Source organism: Aotus nancymaae, unplaced genomic scaffold (assembly GCF_030222135.1).
Source record: "Aotus nancymaae isolate 86718 unplaced genomic scaffold, 86718_ANA_hifiasm-v0.15.2.pri h1tg000004l, whole genome shotgun sequence".
NCBI classification, from domain to species: domain Eukaryota; kingdom Metazoa; phylum Chordata; class Mammalia; order Primates; family Aotidae; genus Aotus; species Aotus nancymaae.
In genome coordinates, this window is record NW_026988415.1 from 13737135 (window position 1) to 13760448 (window position 23314).

Genomic DNA, 23314 nt, shown 5'->3' on the forward strand with positions numbered 1-23314 from the left:
AATTGTTGAGTTGTAAGTTGTAAGACTTCTTTATATATTTTGAATACAAGTCCTTTACAGACGTGTGTTTTGCAAATATTTTCTCCTGGTCAGTGGCTTGTCTTTTCATTCTTATAACAGTGTCTATCACACAGAAATTTTCATTGTAGTAAAGTTCAACTTATTGAGTTTCTCTTTCATGGATCATGCTTTTGGTGTTGAAATTAAAATTTCACTTCCAAACCTAAGCTCATCTAGATTTTCTCCTATGTTTTTTTACAGATGTTTTGTAGTTTTTCATTTACATTTAGATCTGTAATCCAGTTTAAGGTAATTTTTGCAAAAGGTATAAATAAGATCCATGTCTAGGTTCATTTTTATTTCATATGGCCATCCACTTGTCCCAGAAACATTTGTTGAGAAGACTATGCTTTTTTCATTGCTTTGCTTTTGTTCCTTTGTCAAAAACCAATTGACTGCATATGTGTGGATCTATTTCTGGGCTATCTACTTTGTTCCATTGGTCAGTGTGTCTATTGCCAGTTTCACAGTGTCTTGATCATTGTACGTTTACACTGTCTCTTGAAATTCGGTACTAAGAATACACCAACTTTGTTGTTATTTTTTAGTATTGTGTTGGCTATTCAGCATCATTCCTCTTTCCTTAGAAGGTTTATATTCTGTTTGTCAGTATCTGTAAGATAGTTTTCTGGGATTTTGATGCTGATTGCTTTGAATCTGTAGATCCCTCTGGGAAGGACTGACAATAATATTGCATATTCCAATTTGTGAATATGGAACAGCTTTCCATTTATATAGACATTGTAGTTTTCCACATGTAGATCCTGTACATATTTTGTTTGGATTATGCATATTTCATTACTTTGGTGCTCTTGCAAGTGAAATTGCCTTTAAATTTTAAATTTCAATTTCCAATATTTGGGATTTAGGAAAGTAATCGACTTTTGTGTATTAACTTTGTATCCTACTCCTTGTTATTTTTAAAATTCAGGAATATATCTTGAATGTTGTCAAATGCATTTTTGGAATCTATCGAAATAACCATGTTTTTTTTGAACAGAAACTCAAGATTTTATTGTCTTCATAAAAGAAAAGATGACACTTATAACTGGATCACTTGGCCTTTCTCTTTTTATTTCCTCCCAGTTCAAAATGCTTGCATGTTTTAATAGCCAGAATTCTCTTAGATCTGCAGTTGGACTCAACACACTCAAGCCTTAGCTTAATCTCCTTTGTAGTTTTAGCCTTTTTCCAGAAAATCGGCTTAGTTTGCCCACCATCGCCACTCTGCTTCCTGTCATAATGCCACTTTCCCTGGGCATACAGAGAATCCTTGCCCTTCTTATACTGTGTCACTTTGTGGGGTTGGTGCTTGCCACACTTCTTACAGAAAGTCCAGTGGGTTTTAGGAACGTTCACTATCTTTGCATGAGCACTATCAGCACGGAAAGAAAGGTTTTTCTTGTTTTACCTATTAAAATGGTGAATTACAAGAATAGATTTTCAAATGTTGACCCATCCTTGCATTCATCTGATGAAACAAATATTCATTAAAAATAACAGCTTGCTAGGATTTTGGTTTTTAAATTTCCCTTATTATTAGTCCTGCTTTAATAATTCCTTTAAACCACAGATTCACTAGGAGGAGGAGAATTCTGCTATGAGTTAGGCTTATTTTATTTTTATGATTTTAAAAGGGTACTGATCTTTTGCTCTGCCATAATTTATATGCCTTTCTTTTTGTAGTCAAATGTGTTAAATATACAGAGCATACATATATATAAGATGAAACTTAATAAAAGGGGAATGGATTAATATACCATCAAATGTAAAAATGAGAGTATTATCAATACCATTGCAGTAACCTGTTATGTTTAGCACTTTTTGTGCCCTCTTTAAGAAATATTTTTCTATTTTGAAATCTTAAGGAAATTCTTCTATAATTTCTTCTAAAGTCTTAATTTTTTTTCACACTTAATCCATTTGAAATTGCTTTATAAAATATGGTGTAAGAAAGAAATCCAACGGCATTATTTTTCACATGGATTGCCAGTTGTCCCAGTGCTGTCCACTACTACACGATCTATTCTTTCCTCCAATAATCTTCAATGATACCTCTGAAATGTGTCAAATTTCCACATATGCATAGGATGCTTTCTGGGCTCTGCTATTCTATTTCTTTGTTCAATCCATGTACCTCTGCATCCATGTCACACTGTCATTATTATTAAAGTTTAATAATGTCTTAAAAACAGCAAGTCAGGTCCCCCTAATTTGTTCTTCATGTTTATCTTGACTGGTCTTGAGAATTTACTTTTCCATATACATTTAATTAATTTATTTATTTAGACAGAGTTTTGCTCTGCCACCTAGGCTGGAGAGAAGTGGCACAATCTCAGCTCCTGCACTGCAACCTCTGTCTCCCAGCTTCAAGCAATTCTCATGCCTCAGTCTCCTGAATAGTTGGGACTACAGGCAGCCTCCCTAGTAGCTGGGACTACAGCCATGCCCTGCTAATTTTTGTATTTTTAGTAGAGACGGTGTTTCACCATGTTGGCTAGGCTGGTTTCAAATTCCTGACCTCAGGTGATCCACCCACCTCGGCCTCCCAAAGTGCTGGGATTACAGGTGTGAGCCACTGCACCCAGCCCATATACATTTCAGAATCAGCTTGTCAAGTTCCATGAAAGAAACGTGTTGGGATCTTCATTGTCATTTTATTGAATTTATACATTAAACTGAAGATGGGGATGGACATTAAGTCCTCCTATCCACAGTGTAGCCCCCCTTTTAAGTTTTCTCTGATGTCTTTCAGTAAAATTTTATAATTATCTGCATATTGGTTGGTATACCTGCTTATATTCATTATATATATATATATATATACATTCACATACTTCATATATATAGTCCATATGTATTCCATATATATGATATATATTTATACATATATATCTTTATATACTTATTCCTTATATAGTTTTGCTAATGTTATCTTAAAAACTTACATTTCCTAAGTTTCTTGGTACTCTTATATAGAAGCACAGTTAATTTTTATATTCTGATTTTATATCTAGCCACCTTGTTAAATGCTTTTTCTATAGACTACTTTGAGAATTCAGTTTAGACAAATAATTTATCTCAGGATACAAGCTGGGAATTCTTATAATGCAGTGTTGAATTGAAGTGGCACTAATGGGCATCCTTGTTCTTGATTTTACAAAGAATATTTTAAATTTTTAATCACTAGAAGTGATGCACACTGTAGGTTTTTGGTAGATTCACTTCTTAACAATGCTTTTAATTTTGTCCCCATTAATAATTATTGCATTTCATTGCATGTTTTTTCTAAGTTTATTTTTCTCCAGCTTTATTAAGGTATAATTGACAAATAAAACTTGTATATTTTTACTGTGTACAACATGAGGTTTTGATATATGTATACATTGTTAAATGACTAAATCAAGCAAATTAATGTATCCATCATCTTGTATATTTATTTTGTGTGGTAAGAACATTTAAAGTATACTCTCTTAGCAACTTTCAAGTATACAATCCAATGTTATTAACTATAGTCACCATATATACAACAAGTTTCCAGAACTTATTTGCTTTTGTTGTCTGTGCTTTTGGGGTCTTATCCAAAAAAGTATTGCCTGGAACAATGGTAAGAAGCTTTTCCTTTATGTTTTCTTGTAAGAGTTTTAAACTTTCTGGCCTTATGTTTAAGTCTTTAATCCACGTTGAGTTTATTTTTGTATATGTTGAGAGATCAGGGTCCAATTTCATTCTTCCAAACTCAAATTCAAATGCATACATGGCATCTCCACTTGCTTGTCCAAGAAACATTTAAAATTCAACCCATTCCATTCCATGTTTTTTTTTTTTTTTGAGACAGAGTCTCGCTCTGTCACCCAGGCTGGAGTGCAATGGCACGTTCTCGGCTCACCGCAGCCTCCGCCTCCTGGGTTCAAGCAATTCTCCTGCCTCAGACCCCCAAGTAGCTGGGATTACAGGTGCGTGCCACCATGCCTGGCTAATTTTTGTATTTTTAAGTAGAGACAGGGTTTCACCATGTTGGTCAGGCTGGTCTCGAACCCCCGACCTTGTGATCCACCCCCCCCCCCCAGCCTCCCAAAGTGCTGGGATTGCAGGCATGAGCCACTGTGCCCGGCTCATTCCATGTGTTTAAACTGAACTCCTGAACTGTCTCTCCCAACAAACCTTCTCTACCTACAGCACTTGCCAACACAGTTAATGACATCATACAGTGTACTGGTAAAACTGTAACAATCCCCTGTCCACAGGTATGTGTAGGGTGGTAGGGTAGAGAAGCCTTGGTTTGCAGTCTTTGCAGATTACTGTGTTGTGTAAATTAATCCTGACATGGCTAGCATTGAGCTATCATCTGGTCACTGAACACTGAGTCCAGAAGAGTTGGGCACAATCTGCTTTTGCAAGTTGTATGCTGGCTCCTAAACACTCCTGGTCCTGCTATTTACCCAGTGGTTCAGGCCAAAAAAAAACCCTTACAATCACTGTGATTTCTCTTTTATTCTTCTCTTACAATCTCTTAGCAACTCCAGGCAACTTGATGTCTAATATAATTCCCAAACGGCACCGTTTCACTCCACCTCTCTGGTCCACTCTGCCATGATCAATCACTGAGTGACTAGGCTATCTCCATGTTTCTCATTCCTGTCCCCATCAACATACACTCTCTAACCTTGCAGCCAGGTCATCATGTTGGCATGTAAATCACATCACGCCATGCACCTCCTGACAACCTGTCCTCTACTCTCCTAAGTACTCAGAACAGATCCTGAACTCCTGGCTCTGGTTTGCATGCCCTGCCCTCTGTCACCCTCTCCTAAAGTGGGTCTCATCCATCTCCTCCTGACTCTCTGCCTCTGTCCTTCACCTCGTAGTGCTCAGTCCATCCCCTACCCTTGGCTACACCACAGCCTGGAACTCTTTCTCTGCCTCTGCACAGGCAGCTCTGCTTTTTCTTCCAAGCCCTGCCCAGGGGCACCTCCTCAGAAAGCCCTGCCCAACCAGTGGCAGCTCCTGGGGCTCCCTCTGCTCCTGTCTCCCACAGGCCTGTGGACGGCTTCCCCAACACCAGCCCAAGGCTGTTTGTTTCATTTGCTCATTGTGCACACACTGTTTAACTGTCCCGTGAAGATGTGAGCTCCACAAGGGCAGGGAACGTTGCTCTCTGGGGGGCTTTATGCTGATTGCCAGCTCCCAGCATGCTGCCTGCCACAGATGATGAATAATGAAAGAGGTGTCAGACCTGGAGTGAAAAAAAGTCACTTTTCTGAGACAGAAAAGAAGGCTGAGGAAGATCATACACTAAAAGGGATTTTTGGTGATGGAGTGCGCATCGAACTTTCAGCACTAATGGCCACCTCTATTTTCTCAGAATATATTTGATGTAGAGAGGAGGCAGCTCAAGGTGTATCCAAGCTGTCTGGCTTCTACTTCAGAAAAGCACGCAAAATTATATGCAAATTTCAGAAATCATGACATCACGTGAGACTTTCAGCTCATCAACTTGTAAAAGGCAAAAGGGCAACATTAAATGAAGAGTATCTTGGCTGGGTGTGGTGATTCACACCTGTAATCTCAGCACTTTGGGAGGTCGAGGTGGGAGGCTCACTTGAGCCCAGGAGTTTAAGATCAGCCTCAGCAACGTGGTAAACCCCATCTCTACAAAAATAGAAAAATTAGCTGGGGGTGGTGGCACATGCCTGTAGTCCCAGCTACTAGGGAGGCTGAGGCAGGAGGATTGCTTGAGCACAGAAGGTTAAGGCTGCAGTGAGCCATGACCATGCTACTGCACTCCAGCCTGTGTGACAGCGCAAGATCCTGTCTCAAAAAAAAAAAAAAAGAGTACCGGCCAGGCAGGGTGGCTCATGCCTGTAATCCCAGCACTTTGGGAGGCCAAGGCAGGTGGATCACGAGGTCAGGATTTCAAGACCAGCCTGGCCAACATGGTGAAACAGTCTACTAAAAAAATACAAAAATTAGCCGGACGTGGTGGTGTGCGCCTGTAATCTCAGCTACCTGGAGCCTGAGGCAGGAGAATCGCTTGAACCAGGGAGGCGGAGGTCACAGTGAGCTGAGATCGCACCACTGCACTCCAGCCTGGGCAACAGAGTGAGATTCCATATCAGGGATTTATGAATGCTTATTAGTTGTATAGTTTAATTCGATTTCTGTACGTATTGATAGTGCCAAGAAGTTAAGAGGTAGTTTTGTGTATTATCTTTTCTGAGCTCAGTTTTTCAGGTCTGAGATTTCCGTCTGGTTTATCATTTTACTTTATGAAATAGTAATTTCCTAGAAACTGCAGAGTACAATGATATCCCTGTGGGGGTGATGAAATGCACCTGCCTTGCAGCTCTACCATTTAATTTGGTTTCCAGATGCTACTGTCATTTGCGATGTCCATGAGGAGAAGATGGAAGTGGTCAAACTCCACCTGATGGCACCTTGTCAAAATCTGCTCCATCAGAGGTTATGAACATGGAAGGAGACAGTATTCTACCCAATTAATTGAATTATCTATTTATCGAGTTAACTAGTCTCTGCAAATATGGGCTGATTGTAAATTGAAAACTCTACCCATTAAAAAAACAAAAACAAAAACAAAACAACAACGACAACAACAAAACATTGCCCCCTCCCCTAACCCCGAGCAAACACCGTTCTACTTTCTGTCTCTGAATTGAATGAATTTAGGCTGGGTGTAGTGGCTCATGCCTTTAAATCCCAGCACTTTGGGAGGCTGAGGTGGGCAGATCCCATGAGGTCAGTAGTTCAAGATCAGCTTGACCAACATGGTAAAACCCCGTCTCTACCGAAAATACAAAAAAAAATTAACCGGGTGGTGGCGGGTGCCTGTGATCCCAGCTACTCAGGTGGCTGAGGTACAAGAATCACTTGAACTCGGGAGGCAGAGGTTGCGGTGAGCCGAGATTGCGCCACTGCACTTCAGCCTGGGCAACAGTGCGAGACTCTGTCTCACACGCACAAAAAAGAATTTAACTAGTTTATATACCTCATTATATAAGTGGAATCATATAATATTCATCTTATTGTGACTGCCTCATTTCCCTTAGCAAAATGTCCTCAAAGTTCATCCATGTCGTAGCTCATGAGAGGATTTCCTTCCCTTTTAAGGCTGAGTAAGATTCTCTATATGTAAACTGCATTTTGTTTATCCATTTGTCTCTTGATGGACCTTTGGGGTGCTTCCACCTCTTGGCTATTGTGAAGAATGCTGCTATGAACATGGATATGCAAACATTTCTTTGAGATCCAGTTTCAATTCCTTTGGATATATATCTAAGTGGGATAGCTGGATCATATGGTAGTTTTATTTCATTTTTTGAGGAGCCTTCATACTATTTTATATAGCCACTGCATCAATTCTATCCACAGTGCAAAACGGTTCTAATTTTTCCACATTCTTACCAACACTTGTTATAGCCATGCTAATGGGTGTGAGGTTTTCATTGTGGTTTTGATTTGCATTTCTTTGATGATTATTCATGTTGAGTATCTTTTCATATACTTGTTAGCCATTTATATATCATCTTTGGAGATATGCAGTTATATTTATTCAAGTCATTTGTCCAATATTTGTGCTACCCCAGAACATGCCAAACTTTCCTCATTTTTAACTTGAGTTATTTTATTTTATTATTATTGTTGAATTGCAGTGGCGAGATCTTGGCTTGTTGGAAGCTCCGCCTCCTGGATTCAAGCGATTCTCCTGCCTGAGCCTCCTGAGTAGCTAGGATTACAGTTTCGCAACACCGTGCCTAGCTAAGGAGTTCTTTACATATTCAGGATATTAACCCCTTAACAGATAAACAATGTGCCAATATTTTCTCCCATTTCATAGGTTGTCTTTTCACTCTGTTGATTACATTCTTTGATGCACAAAATTTTATGTAGTCCCATTTGTCTATTTTTGCTTTTAGTGTTGTATTCAAGAAATCATTGCCAAGTCCAATATCATGAAGCTATTCCTCTATGTTTCTTTTTTTTTCTTTTTCCTTTTTTTTTAAATTGTACTTTAGGTTCTGGGGTACATGCGCAGATCATGCAGGATTGTTGCATAGGTACATACGTGGCAAGGTGGTTTGCTGCCTTCCTCCCCCCATCACCTATATCTGGTATTTCTCCCCACGTTATCCCTCCCCACCCCCATTGCCCCTCCCCTAGCCCCCCCAACTGTCCACAGTGTGTGATTCTCTCCTCCCTGTGTCCACATTTTCTCATTGTTCAATACTCGTCTATGAGTGAGAACATGCGGTGTTTGGTTTTCTGTTCTTGTGTCAGTTTGCTGAGAATGATGGTTTCCAGATTCATCCATGTCCCTATGAAGGACACGAACTCATAGTTTTTTATGGATGCATAGTATTCCATGGTGTATATGTGCCACATTTTCTTTATCCAGTCTATCATTGACGGACATTTGGGTTGGTTCCAAGTCTTTGCTCTTGTAAACAGTGCCACAATGAGCATACGTGTGCATATGTCTTGATAATGGAACAATTTGTAATTCTTTGGGTATATACCCAGTAATGGAATTACTGGTCAAATAGTATTTCTATTTCTAGGTCCTTGAGGAATCGCCACACTGTCTTCCACAATGGTTGCACTAATTTACACTTCCACCAACAATGTAAAAGTGTTTCTATCCTCTATGTTTTCTTCTGGGAGCTTTGTAGTTGTAGATCTTACATTTAGGTCTTCTATTTATTTTGAGTTGATTTTTGTATAATTTTTACATATGGTGTCAGGTCCAGCTTCATTCTTTCACATGTGAATATCCAGTTTTCCCAAGATAATTTGTTGAAGACAATGTCCTTTCACCATTGAGTAGTCTTGGCACTCTTGTCAAAGATCATTTGACCACATATGTCAGGGTTTTTTTTTTTTTTCTGTGCTCTTATTCTGTTCCATTGGTCTATTTGTCTGTCTTTATGCTAGTGTCACAAAGTTTTAATTACTATAGCTTTGTATTATATTTTGAAATAAGGAAATGTGAGTCTTTTAACTTTTTCTTTTTCTAAATATTTTTGGCTATATGGGTCCCTTAAAATTCCATATAAATTTTAGGATTTTTTTCCTATTTCTGCAAAAAACTGACATTGGGATTTTGATATGCATTGCACTAAATCTGCAGATCTCTTTGGGTTGCATAGTAGTGTAATACCTTAACAATATTAAGTCTTTCAATCCATAAACAAACATGGGGGGGTCTTTCCATTTATGTGTGCCTTTTTACATTTCTTTCATCAGTGTTTTGTAGTTTTCAGTGTACAAATCTCTCACCTTCTTGATTAGGTTTATTCCTAAGTATTTTATTCTTTTGTTGCTATTATAAATGGAATCATGTTTTTAATTTGTCTTTTGGCTTGTTTAGTGCATAGAAACACAACTGATTTTTGTGTGTTGATTTTATATCCTGCAACTTTCCAGGAGAATTTATTTCATAATCCCATGTACATAGTAAGCTTCTGTTTCTGACCCTTACAATGTCTTGCAGATCACATGTGCTCTAGGTATCTTTCTGTTAATAAAATGTCTCTTTATTTTCAAGTTTAAAAGAAGAGCCTTAATTTAGGACCTTTAGACAGTGTTAGAAGAAATAAATTTCCACCACCTTCACAACAAAGTTAACCACATCAAAACCATTTAATAATGTTTCACAACTATCTGTGAGAAATGAGACAAGTTTGCTGGGCTGTAGAACGGATGTGTATTTTGGTGAAGTTTCCTAGAATGGGGCAGTCAAGGGAATTGCCTTCCATAGGCCAAGAAAAAAATTGAAACTTTTTCATGTTATGATTCTCTATCACTACAAGCTGAATTTTTGTCCTAAGAATTATCTTTGAAGATATAGCTTGTTTTCCCACTTGAGGAGGGGGTCTGTTATTAATTCATCAAGCTAAACACTATTACAGTCTGGTTTCTGTAGCAGTCACATTGTCATAGCTGGTATTTGTAACTGCCTTCTTCCATTGCCCTTGTCCTCAGGCAGCACCTCAGCTGTTCAAGGTTCTTTGCCTGGGGTGGGAGGATGACTGAAATCTTCATTCCTGAATGGACTTTCCAGGATGTCTTGCCTCAGTTGGGTTATTAGAATTATCCATCGACTTGAATCACAAAACATGGGAGTACTAAGAAGCGCTCCACACATATCAGACATATTCCTCCTTAGCCCCTTTTGTAGTAGGCACTCAATTTGCCTTTGAGAGTCAAGTTCAATCACCCCAGCCAGTACAGTACAGCCCTTCTTTGCCTGCTGATTGAGAAGGATGGGGAGTCCAAAGCAGCCAGCTGGAAGTCTCAATTTCCCATTCAATGGAGTCATTGTTGTTTCCACTAATCAAAGCATTTCTCTTTTTGGAACTAAGATTTCTAGTTCAGAAGAGCATAGAATTGTGGGGATGAGAAGCAACATTTTTCCTATTGTATCTCTAGGGATGAACAGTGAGGGGAGGCACTTTCATTTCCACACCTTGATTGCAGGACCTGTGAATGCAGGCTACGGGAGAAACAGCACCATATATCTATGCATATAAATGCTTGGATAGAGTATTACCATCTCCTAACGCTGTTGCCCCTCAAGTTATTGCCGCCTAGCCAAAAACATAACTCAGTCTTCCAAAGGTCATTATACTTCAGGGTGAGAGGAAGCATAATAAGAACAGTGAATTCTGTGAGTATTGCTCCATCGCCACACTCATTTTCTGTGAGGTGAGTTCCTTGTTTAGAAGTGGTACTGTGTGGGATATCACGATGGTGGATAAGTCATTTTTCAAATCTGCAAATATTGGTTTTCTCAAAAGCGTTGCCAGTGGGAAGGAAAATCCGCATCCAGACTAAATGTTCAGGTAAGAACAAAGCACTTCTCTTTTTATAATACAAGTGATCAATTGTAATCCACCGACCACCTGGTGGCTGGCAGATCACTCTGGAGTCTGATGCCATATTGGGAGCTTAGTGGTGGTCTCCATTTCTGGAAGATTGTTCACTCAGCAATGACCATAGCCAGGTTTGCCATGGTGAGTGGAAGTCCATGCTACTGCGCATAGCTCCATCCCTGACAGTTTGACCACTTTGTTTGTTGAGCCTATAAGATTGTGACACAAGTGTTAGGGAAAGAGGTTGATTAATAAATATCTAGCTAATAAGCACATTATCTATATGATTATTAAAATTCTGCTTTGCTGAGGATACCCTTTGCTGAGGATACCCTTTGCTGAGAATTCTCATGAGACTCAAATATCTTCACATTGCATGTCCGTTTGGACAGGTCTGTCCACATATTTTTTTTTCTCAGACCTCCTTGTCAGAAAGTTTTAATCATGTGTCCTCAAAGTCCCTGACAATTCAGCTAATAAATGGGACACAGCCTATGTGTGATACATACCTATACATCTGGGTGTGTCTCCTCCAAGAAGGTGCACTGCTCAAAGTTATTCCCTTTGGGAGGATTTCCCTTCACCACTGTCCTTCAGGCCTGTCCCAGTCAGGACTGTCATAATGCAGCTGTCCACTTCTGGCTTGTGTGGTAGGCAGGATTCTAATTACACCCCACCAAGATTCTAGTCTCATGGTTATTCAATCCAATACTCACATGAGTACTGCTGTGGTGGGATTTTTTTTTTTAATTGTACTTTAGGTTCTGGCGTACATGTGCAGATCATGCAGGATTGTTGTTTAGGTACATACATGGCAATGTGGTTTGCTGCCTTCCTCCCCATCACCTATGTCTGACACTTCTCCCCATGTTATCCCTCCCCAACTTTGAGACAGAGTCTCCTTCTGTCACCCAGGCTAGAGTGCAGTGGCGCTATCTCAGCTCACTAAAGCTGGCTCCTCCCAGATCCAAGAGATTTTCCTGCCTCTGCCTCCCGAATAGCTGGGATTACAGGCACCCACCACTATGCCTGGCTATATTTTTAAATTTAAATTTAAATTTTTTTTACAAACATAACTTTTGAATTACAAAACCAGTGAAACAATCCCTTCCAAATAGTTGTGTCGAGTGAAGCTGCTTGTTCCATTAAAACTCTGAAAATTTCGCTGTAATACTTTTTACCACTATAAACATTTCAAGTAAGTTTTGCTGCACTTAAAATAAGTTTTGAAAGTGGAAAAATGGGCTGGGCGCGGTGGCTCACATCTGTAATCCCAGCACTTTGGGAGGCCAAGGCAGATGGATCACTTGAGGTCAGGAGTTCGAGACCAGTCTGGCCAACATGGTGAAACCCTGTCTCTACTAAAAATGCAAAAATTACCAGGGCGTGGTGGTGCACACCTGTAATCCCAGCTTCTCAGGAGGCTGAGGCAGGATAAATGCTTGAACCTGGGTGGCGGAGGTTGCAGTGAGCCAAGATCATACCACTGCACTCCAGCCTGGGCAACAGAGTGAGACTCTGTCTCAGAAAAACCCACAAAAAACTAAAGTGGAAAAATGTACAAAGTTCCAGATAAAAACGGTTAATAGATGCAACATAATGAGGTTTCTTCTCCTTTCTTGTTCTTTTTGTTTTTAGACAGTCTCGGTCTGTCACCCAGGCTGAAGTGCAGTGGTGCAATCAATACTCAATGCAGCCTCAACCTCCTGGTCTCAAGCCTCCCAAGTAGCTGGGGCCACAGGTACACGCTCAGCTAATTTTTGTATTTTGTGTAGAGACAGGGTTTCACTATGCTGCCCAGGCTGCTCTTGAACTTCTGGGCTCAAGGAATCCACACACCTTGGCCTCCCAAAGTGCTGGGATTAGGGTTGTGAGCCAGCACTGAGCCCTCCTTTTTCTTATCAATTAACAATAACAATAACAACAATAATGTTAACAGATAGAGGTTGACCTTGTTTTTTTAAAAAATTTTAAAAAAAAATTTTTAGACAAAGTCTAGCTTTGTCACCCAAGCTGGAGTGCATTGGCACGATCTGGATTCACTGCAAACTCTGCCTCCCAGGTTGAAGCAATTCTCCTGCCTCAGCCTCCCAAGTAGCTGAGATTACAGGCACCTGCCACCACGCCTGGCTTAATTTTTGTGTCCCTCCCTCCCTCCCTCCCTTCCTTCCTTCCCTCCCTCCCTACCTCCCTCCTTCCTCTCCCTCCCTCACTCTTTCTTTCTCTCTCTCTTTCCTTCTTTCTTCTTTCTCTCTTTCTTTTTCTTTCTTCCTTTCTTTCTTTCCTTTCTCTCTCTCTCGCTCTTTTTCTTTTTCTTTCTGTTCTATTTCTTTGGTTGCTTGGCTGCTACGGAGAGCCAGAGTCTCACTGTGTTACCTAGGTGATTTCATCTCGCTGTGTCAGAAGGTTCTGCGCTCCTCTGCTTATGTCGCTGTGCACTTGTCACTGAAGGTCGCCTGGAGAGGGCGCCAGAGTCAGTGAGGGTAAGGCTGCGCTTCCTTGTTCTCTGGGCTGGCGCCGTTGGTCCTGCTGGTTTAGGAGGCTTCTCCTCTGGACTCTGGCGTCCCCAACAGGTTCTCAGTGTTCGGGTTGGGCAGGGCACGCGGTGGCCGGAAGCTTCCCTTCCTTCCATCTCCTTAGGGCACTACGGGATCGGTGCTTCTGGTGAGATGCGTCCCATGCACATCACTCCCAGGTGCCCTAGGAGGGCACATTTCCCACAACTCCCAGAGGACAGGTTTCTGGAAAGTTCCACCGGGGTGAGGCGTCACAACAATTTCACTGCCATTTTGTGAGGCGACACCTCCGCTTCTCGGGCAAGGTCAGGACTTCAGGACTGTGAGAGGGGCAGTTTTTCCCCGGATGCTTTAATTTCGCCCTGGAAAGTGTCCTTTGTCCTAGGAAAGTGTCTTTTCTAGGGTGTTCTCCGTCGGGTGTGTGGTGTGGGCTTCCTGGGTGATGTGACTCCGCTCTGGGGACACCAGCGTGGGCGCCTGTGTGAGCCGTGGGGGAGCGGTTTCTCTGGGCACCCCGTCTTGGTTATGTTGTGGGGCCGGGGAGTTTTTCTTGGGGCCTCCCTCTTGGTGATGTGAGGGACTTTTCCTGCTGAAATGACCTGAACTCGGACGTAGGGACCCTGCCTTGGTCGCCTGTGTTGGTCTCGGGTGCTGCGATGTTTCTTCCACGCTCAGTCGCAGCCCTGAAGGGACTCTGCCAGAGGGGGTGTGTCTGTGTTCGGTACTGGGGTGGGGGTGGCTGTTCTACGGACACATGATCGCCTCCCTGTGTGGTCACTCTCCGTCGGGGTCTTTATCTCAGCCCGCGAGGGACTCTTCGTTGGGTGCTGATGTCGGCCATGGGGCACATTTGTTCTTCAATGTTGCTCACTCTCAGCTACGATGTGTTGGCCTTTCTTTGGTTCTGCTTGTCTGGGATGGGGACGCCTACCAGATCCTTTCTCTTGGTGCTGGGTTTTTAAATTATCTGTGGGTGCTGTCTCCCGGTGCTGTGGGGGAGTGGGGTGCTGTTCCTTGGATTCTCTAAGCCTATGGTGGGACTCAGGGAGCTCTGTGTTGGCCATGAGGGAGGCCACCTGACCCTGGGAGCTCTGTCTCGCCCCGGGTTGGGGTGCTTTTCCTCCCTTGGTTCTCAGTCCTGAAGGAGCTCTTCCCCGGGGTACTATCTGACCTTTCAGCCACGGCTTCAGGTATCTGTGCGGGAATCGGAGTCCGGAAGTAGTTGTAGGTTCCAGCTGTGCCACATTCACACACTCGCTGTACAGTTAGGCTTTCATTCCAGCCACTCTGATGGGTGTGCAGTGATCTCTCCTTATGTCTACACTTGCATTTCTCTGCTGATTAATGAGATTGAGCACCTTTTTTTAGAAAAAAAAAAAAGTTTTTATTTATTGATTTTTGTTTGTGTTTTGAGATGGGGTATCCCCCTGTTGTCCAGGCTGGAGTGCAGAGCCACCACGCCCAGCTATTTATTTATTTATTTTGAGCACCTTTTTATGTGTTTATTGGTCATTTAACTGTCATTTATAAAGTTCCTTTTCAGGTCTTTCCCCCCAGCTTTTATTGAGATGTTTGTAATCTAAAAATGGATTTGTAGTTTACATATATTCTGGATTTCAGTTATACACACATGCCTATATGTACATATATAAAAATACATGTACAATTTTAGTATCTTCCATAAAGCTGTTTTGTTTTTACACGATCACAATAATGTTTTAGATGAACACATCTTCCTAATTTTATTAATCCGTGTATTATTTATGGCTAGTGCTTTTCGTTATTTTAAGAAACATCTTTGCCTTACCCAATGCCATGACAATAATATTCTTTATTATTATTATTATGCTTTAAGTTCTGGGATACATGTGCAGAACGTGCAGGTTTGTTACATAGGTATACACGTGCCATGGTGGTTTGCTGCACCTATCAAACCATCATCTACATTAGGTATTTCTTCTAATGCTATCCCTCCCCAAGCCCCCCACCCCTCTACAGGCCCTGGTGTGTGATGTTCCCCTCCCTGTGTCGATGTGTTCTCTTATTCAACTCCCACTTATGAGCGGGAACGTGTGGTGTTTGGTTTTCTGTTCCTGTGTTAGCTTGCTGAGAATGATGGTTTCCAGCTTCATCTATGTCCCTGCAAAGGACATGAACTCATCCTTTATATATATCTGGCAACAAATGTATATATACATATATATGTATATATAAATACATATGTATATGTATGTGTGTAATTAATATATATTTTTACATATGACCTGTACTGTATACTACATAATATATAATCTACAAACAATCTTTGCTTTTTCACTCTCTTAATAGTGTCTTTTGAGGAACAGAAATTTTCCATTTAATTATGTCTAATTAAACAATTCATTCTTTTTAGTTAGGGCTTTCTTATCTTCATTAAAAACATCTTTTCCCATTCTATAGTTGTTAAGACAATATCTTAAGTGTTTTCTAGATTGTCTATCCATTTTTAATAAAGTTTTGTGGAGTGGGAAGAGGTAAGAATCAAGGTTTGTATTTTCCCTGCATTTATCAAGTGCATTTATTAGAAGCACTACCCTTTCCACGATGATTTACAGCTCTTCTGTATTTTGTGTTTCCAGATTCTTTCTGGCCTCTGTGTCCTCTTCCTTTGGTGCATTTGTCTGTCATTGCTCCAATACTACACTGTTTTAATTACTCTACCCTTATAGTAAATCTCATATTTAGTAGTACATATCTACCAACTCAGTTCTTTTTCTTAAAGGTTGTCATGGCTTTTCCAAATCTTTAATTTGCATGTACTTAAAAACGATCTGCTTGTCAATTTTCAGAAAACATTTTGTTAACATGGTGGAGTTTTAAATATGAGTCCTATGATCATGCTGAGAGAATTAACAATAATGCCTCTTCATAATGTCTTCCAATGCATGGCAAGAATATTTTTCTCCATTTACTGCAGTCTTGAATTTCTCTCAGTGATGTTTTATAATTTTTGTGTAGTACCCTAATACATGTTGATTTGATTTATTCCTAAGTATTTGATGTTTTTGGTACTGGTTTTAGTAGCATTCGAAATCTCATATTCTGATTATTTGTTGTTACTAATTATACAGAAACACCAGTGGTTTTTTATTATATCTACTAACTTCACTAAGTTTGCTTATTAATCACGATGATTTTATTCCTTTACATTTTCTATGTACAGAACAATGTCATCCATGAATAATGACCATTTTATTTCTTTCCAAATCTTAAACCTACTATAGTTTCCTCATGCTACTGCAATTGTTAGAACCTCCAGAAAATTGTTGAATGGATAGTGGACATCTTTGTCTTGTTTTCAAACTCAGGGAGAAAATACTGACATTTCACTATGAAGTATGGCATTTACTATTTTTTCTGTACATATGCTAGCCAGAATAGGAAAGTAGCCCTTTTTCCTAAGCTGCTGATAGTTTTTAATCAAGAATGGACTTTAAACACTGACCTATGTATGAAAATGATCATGTAGTGTTTCCCTGTTTTTTTTTTTTTTTTTTTTTTTTTTTTTTTTTTTTTTGTTGTTGTTGTTGTTAATGTGGTGCATTACGTTTGTTGATTTTCAAATGTTAAATCAATGTTGGCTTTCTGCAATATTCTCCACCATGGCTGATGTATGTCCTTTTTAAGTTCTATGGCATTTTAGTTGCTCACCTTTAGTTTGGAATTTTTGTGTGTAAGTTCAGGGGTGATCTTGGCTTGTAGTTTGGCTTGATCTTGTAGTTTTTCTTTCTTCTAATGTCCTTGTCAGATTTTGTTATCAGGTGTGTATCAATCTCCTAAAATGAGGACAAAGAACAGGAACTATTTTTCCTAACAAGGGTTAATACAGATTGGTTTATACATCTTCAAATAGGTAATCATATTTTTATCTACTTTTGGTTGATAAGAGCTGCTTATTCCACAAGCATTCCGATTGATTTTGCTTGTACCACCTTTCTTCTTTTTTTACTAAGCATACATTAATATAGATTCCTTTTCCTGAGAACAGAGTGTTTATTGAGACTTGCTAAATCTTGCCTCATGATTAAAAGTGAAATCAATGATTCAAAGTCTTGATTGTATACATATATGCAGAACTGTTTGCCATTTTTTGATTGATAGATTTTTATTATTTTTGAATATGTTCATTGATGTTTTTCAGGAAACAATGTCCAATAAAACAGAGAAAGTGGCTGGTGATCCTGAAACTGTATTTAAATGTCCCAGGGAATCTGACAGTCCTTATCAGAAAAGGCAGAAGATGGCCCTGTTGGCAAGGAAACAAGGAGCAGGAGATGGCCTTATTGGAGGCTCTGCCATGTCCAAAGAAAAGAGTAAGTCAGCCTGTCCTCACCTCCTCTTCATGCTGTGTCCGGTGCAGTTGGCCTCCTGCCTGTTCCCCTCCAGAGAAACTGCCCTTGTTAAGGTGAACAGTTTCACTTGACATGGCCATTAATTTCTCAGCAGCATTTCACAGTTGTTCACATGCTTCTTCATGGAAACTTTCTAGGATTTCCATTTTCTTCAATCTTTTTTTTTTTTTTTTAAATTTCTTGTCCTCATTGGTGAATCCCTATCATTTTTTTCTTTTGAGATGGAGTTTTGCTTGGCCAGGCTGGAGTGAAGTGGGGTGATCTCAGCTCACTGAAACCTCCGTCTCCTGGGTTCAAGTGATTCTCCTGCCTCAGCCTTTGAGTACCTGGGATTACAGGCACCAGCCACCATGCCCAGCTAATTTTTGTAATTTTAATAGGATGGGGTTTTGTCATATCGGCCAGGCTGGTCTTGAACTTTTCACATCAGATGATCCACCCACCTCAGCCTCCCAAAGTGCTGGGATTACAGGCATGAGCCACTGCGCCTGACTCCTATCATTCTTTTTTTCTACTTTTCTTTTTCTTCTCTTCTGTAAATACTGTAAAAAATTTCTGAACCCCAGCATATCTCTCTCTCCTTCTATCCCACTCTGCCATGATGAGTTACTGAGCTACTGTGATGTCTCCGTGTCTCCCGTTATTGCCCCCATCTAACACACACCCTCCAACCCTGCAGCCAGGTCACCGTGTTGGCATGTCAATTACATCATGCCACATCACTCCTGAAAATCCATCCTCAACTCTCCTGAGCACTCAGAACAGACCGTAAACCAGCTTTGGTCTGCGAGGCTCTACATGGCCTGGCCTTCTTCACCCTCTCCTAACACGGGTCCCATCCATCTCCTGGCTCTCTCTGCCTCTGTCCTTTACCCCATAGTGCCTGGTCCATCCCCATTCCAGCCCCTACCCTTGGCCTCACTGCAGACTGGAAATCCCCCTCTGCCTCTGCACAGGCTGCCCCACTTCTTCCTCCAATCGCTGCCCAAGGGCACCTCCTCAGAAGGCCCTGCCCAACCAGTGGTAGCTCCTGAGGCTCCCTCTGCTCCTGTCTCCCACAGGCCTGTGGACGGCTTCCCCAACACCACCCCAACGCTGTTTGTTTCATTTGATCATTGTGCACACACTGTCTGACTGTCCCGTGAAGATGTGAGCTCCACAAGGGCAGGGAACGTTGCTCTCTGGGCTGCTTGCTGCTGATCCCCAGCTCCTGGCATGCTACTGTCACAGACAACGAATAAATGAAAGAGGTGTCAGACCTGGAGTGAAAAGAAAGTCACTTTTCTGAGACAGAAAAGAAGGCTGAGGAAGATCATACACTAAAAGGGATTTTTGCTGATGGAGCAGGTATAGAACTTTCAGCACTAATGGCCGCCTCCATTTTCTCAGAATATATTTGATATAGAGAGGAGGCAGGTTGTGGTGTATCCAAGTTGTCTGGCTTCCAGCTGAGTAAAGCATGGCAGGTTGTATGTGAATTTGAGAAATCATGATATCAAGTGAGACTTGCTGCTTTCAACTTATAAAGCATAACAAGCTGACACTAACAGATGACTACCAGGGACCTGTGAATATTTGTTAGAGTTATACTGTCTTACTTGGTTTCCATATGTATTTATAGAGCCAGAAACTAAGAGATGGTTTTATCGTTTTATGTGTCCTGGCCTCAGTTCGTCAGGTCTGGGATTTCTCCCTGGTATATCCTCCCATCTATGAAATAAATAGTTCCCTAGAAACTGAGGAGCACATAGATGTACCGAGAGGGGTGACGAAACACACATATCCCACAGCTCGACTTCTCAGTTTGGTTTTCAGATCTGTCATTCATGATGTCTATGTGGAGGGGAAAGAACGTGGTGAAACTCCAACTGATGGCTCTTTGTCAAAATCTGTTTCACCAGAGCTTAAGTCAGGAGATGGTATTCCACTGAGCCAATTTTATCAGATTGATGAGTTCATCGGCTTCAGCAAAGATGGACTGATGCAGAAACGTTGTAGAAATGCAACTGTAGGAGGAATCATTACCAGCAATTTCTCTGGAGATGACCTAAAAGTCACAGAAATACTCCTCTTTCCAAAAAGCCAAGAAAAAAATAGTGCTGATATAAAACGTCAGTTAATGAAAGAAATTCAACACTTTGGACAAAGTAAGTAGTATAAGAATGTCTATTTTAAAAACAAACTAGAGGAAGTCTCTCTTTCTATGATAAAGAAACTATCCATGTTACCTGTTGAGGCGAATTCTTTGCCAGAGTTGAGTTTGCACATAATTTACAGTGGTTCCTCTTTTCTTTGACTAAAATATAGTACACCTTTCCTTTTTCTTTTCTTACTTGAGTATGGTTAAAAGAGTTTCATTTGTATGTTTGTACAGGCGCCTTTTTATTATTTAGTTTTTGTATGTGAAGTTATCTTGATTTAAGCATTTAAAACATTTTAGCCTGTGAAGCATGATTGCTGAGGTATAGATTAACCAAGATTCACTTCTATTCTTCTTTATATTTGATAATACTGAAGTTTTTTTTTTTAAACATCCTCAGTATATGAAAAAATTTTCAAGTTGCTTGATGGACTGCAAGGACCTATAGAAGTCAAGAAACAATTTTTTGAAACCATCATCAAGGAAGCAGCAAGGTGGGCAGAGATAGGAACTGTCCAATTTCTTTAAGCACTTGGGCCCAACACAGTACTGGCGGTGAGCGTGGGGAAACAGCCCCTGCCTTGAGTTTCTCACCGTGGCCCTCACTCATAGTTACGTCTGTCTCCACAGTTACTTAGGCTAATGTTATCTGAATCTAACTCATCCTTCCAAGCCTATGGAGACTTCCATTCTCACTGTAGTCTGCGGAAGGCATTGTCCCTCAGTTGGCAGTCTTTATATTTGCTAGATTATCGCTTTTTAAAAAATTTGTGTAGGTACATAGCAGATGCATATATTTCTGGGGTATATGAGATATTGTGATACAACAGTGTGTAATAAACACATCAAGGTAAATGGGATGTCTATCACCTCAAGCATTTATCTTTTGTGTTACAGATAATCCAATTATACTCTTGTAATTTTCAATGTACAATTAAATTATTACTGACTATAGTCACCGTGTCATGCTATCAAATACTACATCTTACTCATTCCATTTTTGTACGTATTAATCATCTGCACTTGCCCCCACCCCCACCAACCTTCCCAGCCTCTGGCAGCCATCCATTCCACTCTCTATCTCCGTTAGTTCAGTTGTTTAAAATTTTTGCTCCCACCAATAAGTGAGAACATGTAAAGTTTGTCTTTTTGTGCCTGGCTTATTCCACTTAACATAATGACCTTCAGTTCCATCCATATTACTGCAAATGACTGAATCTCATTCTTTTTTATGGCCGAACAGCACTCCATTGTGTATATGTACCACATTTTCTTTATCCATTCATCTGTTGGTGGACACTTAGGTTGCTTCCAGATCTTGGCTACTGTGGACGGTGCTGCAACAAACACGGGAGTGCAGTTATCTCTTCGGTTTACTGTCTTCCTTTCTCTTGGGAGTATACCCAGCAGGAGGATTTCTGGATCACATGATACCTCCATTTTCAGGTTTTCGAGGAAACTCCAAACTGTTCTTCATCGTTGTTGTAGTAATTTATATTCCCACCAACAGTGTATGAAGGTTCCCTTTTCTCCACACCCTCGCCAGCATTTGCTATTGCCTGGCTGGACTACCTCTTACCATGCAGATGCATTTCTGTCTCCATGCTGACTGTTACTTCATCCTTCTATCTCCCACAGTGCTTCCTACAGCATAGGTTCTTTGGCTCTCTTTTGGTTAATGACACGTCTCTTTCTTTTCAGATATATGAGAGGAGACTTAATTCTACACCTTGAGAAGAAACTGGAAAAACTACTTCTGGCTACTTGTCCAAGAAGGAACATCACACCCTAAATGCAGAATCTCTTTAATGATTGAGGAGAAAAAGGATCGGATTGCTGTTTCCTACAATGGAGTAGGATATTGCTGAAGCCTCCTAGCGTGTGTTAGTGAATAAAATGGCCTCCCAGAGGCTAAGAAATTTCTGTTAGTAAAAGTTGGTCTTTTTCCATAAGCATTTCATTTGAAAGGATAACTTGTTTGTTGGTTGGTTGGTTTTCCCTCCTGTCCTGGCAGATATTATTAACCCATGAGGTAAATACTGTTACAGTCGTGGTTTCTGCAGCAGCCCACATTGTTGTAGCTGGTATTTATAACTGTATTCTTTCACTACCCGTTTCTCATTCCATTTGCCCTGGGGAAAGCATGTCAGCTGGTCATGGTGCCTGGCCTGGCAGGATGACTCAAACCTTCTTTACTGAAGAGTCTGAACCATTAGGTGTCCTGCCTAGATGGGGTTGGTATAATTTTTCATTAACTCTAATCATAAAACATAGGAGTACTAAGAAGCTCTCTAGACATATCAGACATACTGTCCCTTAGCCCCTGGTGTAGTGGGAACCCAATATCCATTTTCTTTCCATCACCCGAGCCAGTAGCGGGCCCCCTACTTTGTCTCTTGGTTGAGAGGAGTGAAGAGTTCAAAGTGGTCAGCTTGCAGACACAACTTTCATTTGCTGTAATTTCCATTAACTCTAATCACAAAACACGGGAGGACTAAGAAGCTCTCTAGACATATAAGTCATGCTCTTTCTTAGCCTCTGGTGTAGTAGGAACCCCATCTCCTATTGATCGTCATTTTCCATCACCCCAGCCACTAGCGGACCCCCTTCTTTGTCTCTTGTTTGTGAATGAACTTTCCAAAGTGATCAGCTTGCAGACACAACTTTCATTTCAATGGAATGATTTTTGGATCCGCTGTTGAAAAAAAAGTCTCCCAATTTGTAACTAAGATCTTTAGTCCAGCAGAGCCAAATGTTTGCAAGAAGCAAAATTTTACTACTAGATACCCAGAAGTCATAGTGAGAGGAGGCCCTCATCTTGCCTCTTTCATTCTTGAAGACATAGACGTGGCTATAGAAAAATAGTTCCATATACTTGATTCTGGGATACAGCATTGCCACCTCCTATATTGTTAGCCAAAACCCTTAAGGCACTACCGCAAAGCTAGAATTACAAGTCAGGCTTTAGAAGATCATTCCACTGTTCTATTGAGCCAGCCGCTTCAGGATGGTGAACTGTATCACAAGACTAGTCTCATTGGCTAGCATGAGCCTATTGCCATACTTCATTTCCCGTAAAGTGAGTTTCCTGTTTAAAACTGGTACAGTGTGGGATACCACGATGGTGGACACAGCCTTTCCTAATACCACAGTGTTTGTTTTCTTGAAGTACCATGGGTGAGAATGAAAATCCATGTCCAGAATGAGTGTCCATTCGAGCAAATCAAAGTGATGTCCCTTCAATTGTGGAAGCAGATTCAAGTAATCACAGTGCTATCTGGAAGCTGACAGACCACTCTGGAACATGGTTCCTTGTTG

At 40.7% G+C, this 23314-nt stretch overlaps 2 protein-coding genes across 4 annotated transcripts; one reads left to right on the plus strand and one right to left on the minus strand.

Annotated features, from left to right (window-relative positions):
• Positions 1–1113: 1113 nt before the first annotated feature.
• LOC105730836 (large ribosomal subunit protein eL42-like) lies at positions 1114–10396 on the minus strand. Its single transcript, XM_064383721.1, has 2 exons — positions 10272–10396; positions 1114–1435 (listed from the first exon to the last, which is right to left on the minus strand). The coding sequence occupies exons 1-2, from the start codon at positions 10394–10396 to the stop codon at positions 1114–1116; spliced, it is 447 nt and encodes a 148-aa protein (XP_064239791.1).
• Positions 10397–13528: 3132 nt separating this feature from the next.
• Positions 13529–22307, plus strand: LOC105730833 (cancer/testis antigen family 45 member A6-like). Of its 3 annotated transcripts, none has more exons than XM_064384236.1 (5): positions 13529–13770; positions 17646–17817; positions 19758–20003; positions 20397–20490; positions 21698–22307. In XM_064384236.1, exons 2-5 carry the CDS (start codon positions 17652–17654, stop codon positions 21786–21788), a joined length of 597 nt encoding a protein of 198 aa, XP_064240306.1. In that variant the 5' UTR covers positions 13529–13770; positions 17646–17651; the 3' UTR covers positions 21789–22307. The 3 variants fall into 3 exon arrangements, with proteins under 3 accessions (XP_064240306.1, XP_064240311.1, XP_064240307.1); XM_064384241.1 differs by having other exon boundaries at positions 13529–13613; XM_064384237.1 differs by having other exon boundaries at positions 13529–13787; positions 21698–22259.
• Positions 22308–23314: the final 1007 nt, after the last annotated feature.

Coding starts and splice junctions, on each gene's coding strand:
- LOC105730836 (XM_064383721.1), bottom strand. CDS start 10,396: ATGACTCCATTGAATGGGAAATTGAGACTTCCAGCTGGCTGCTTTGGA. Junction 1,436..10,271: donor ATTGAACTTGACTCTCAAAG/GCAAATTGAGTG, acceptor CCGTGCTGATAG/TGCTCATGCAAAGATAGTGA.
- LOC105730833 (XM_064384236.1), top strand. CDS start 17,652: ATGTCCAATAAAACAGAGAAAGTGGCTGGTGATCCTGAAACTGTATTT. Junction 17,818..19,757: donor TGCCATGTCCAAAGAAAAGA/GTAAGTCAGCCT, acceptor CTGTTTCACCAG/AGCTTAAGTCAGGAGATGGT. Junction 20,004..20,396: donor AATTCAACACTTTGGACAAA/GTAAGTAGTATA, acceptor AAACATCCTCAG/TATATGAAAAAATTTTCAAG.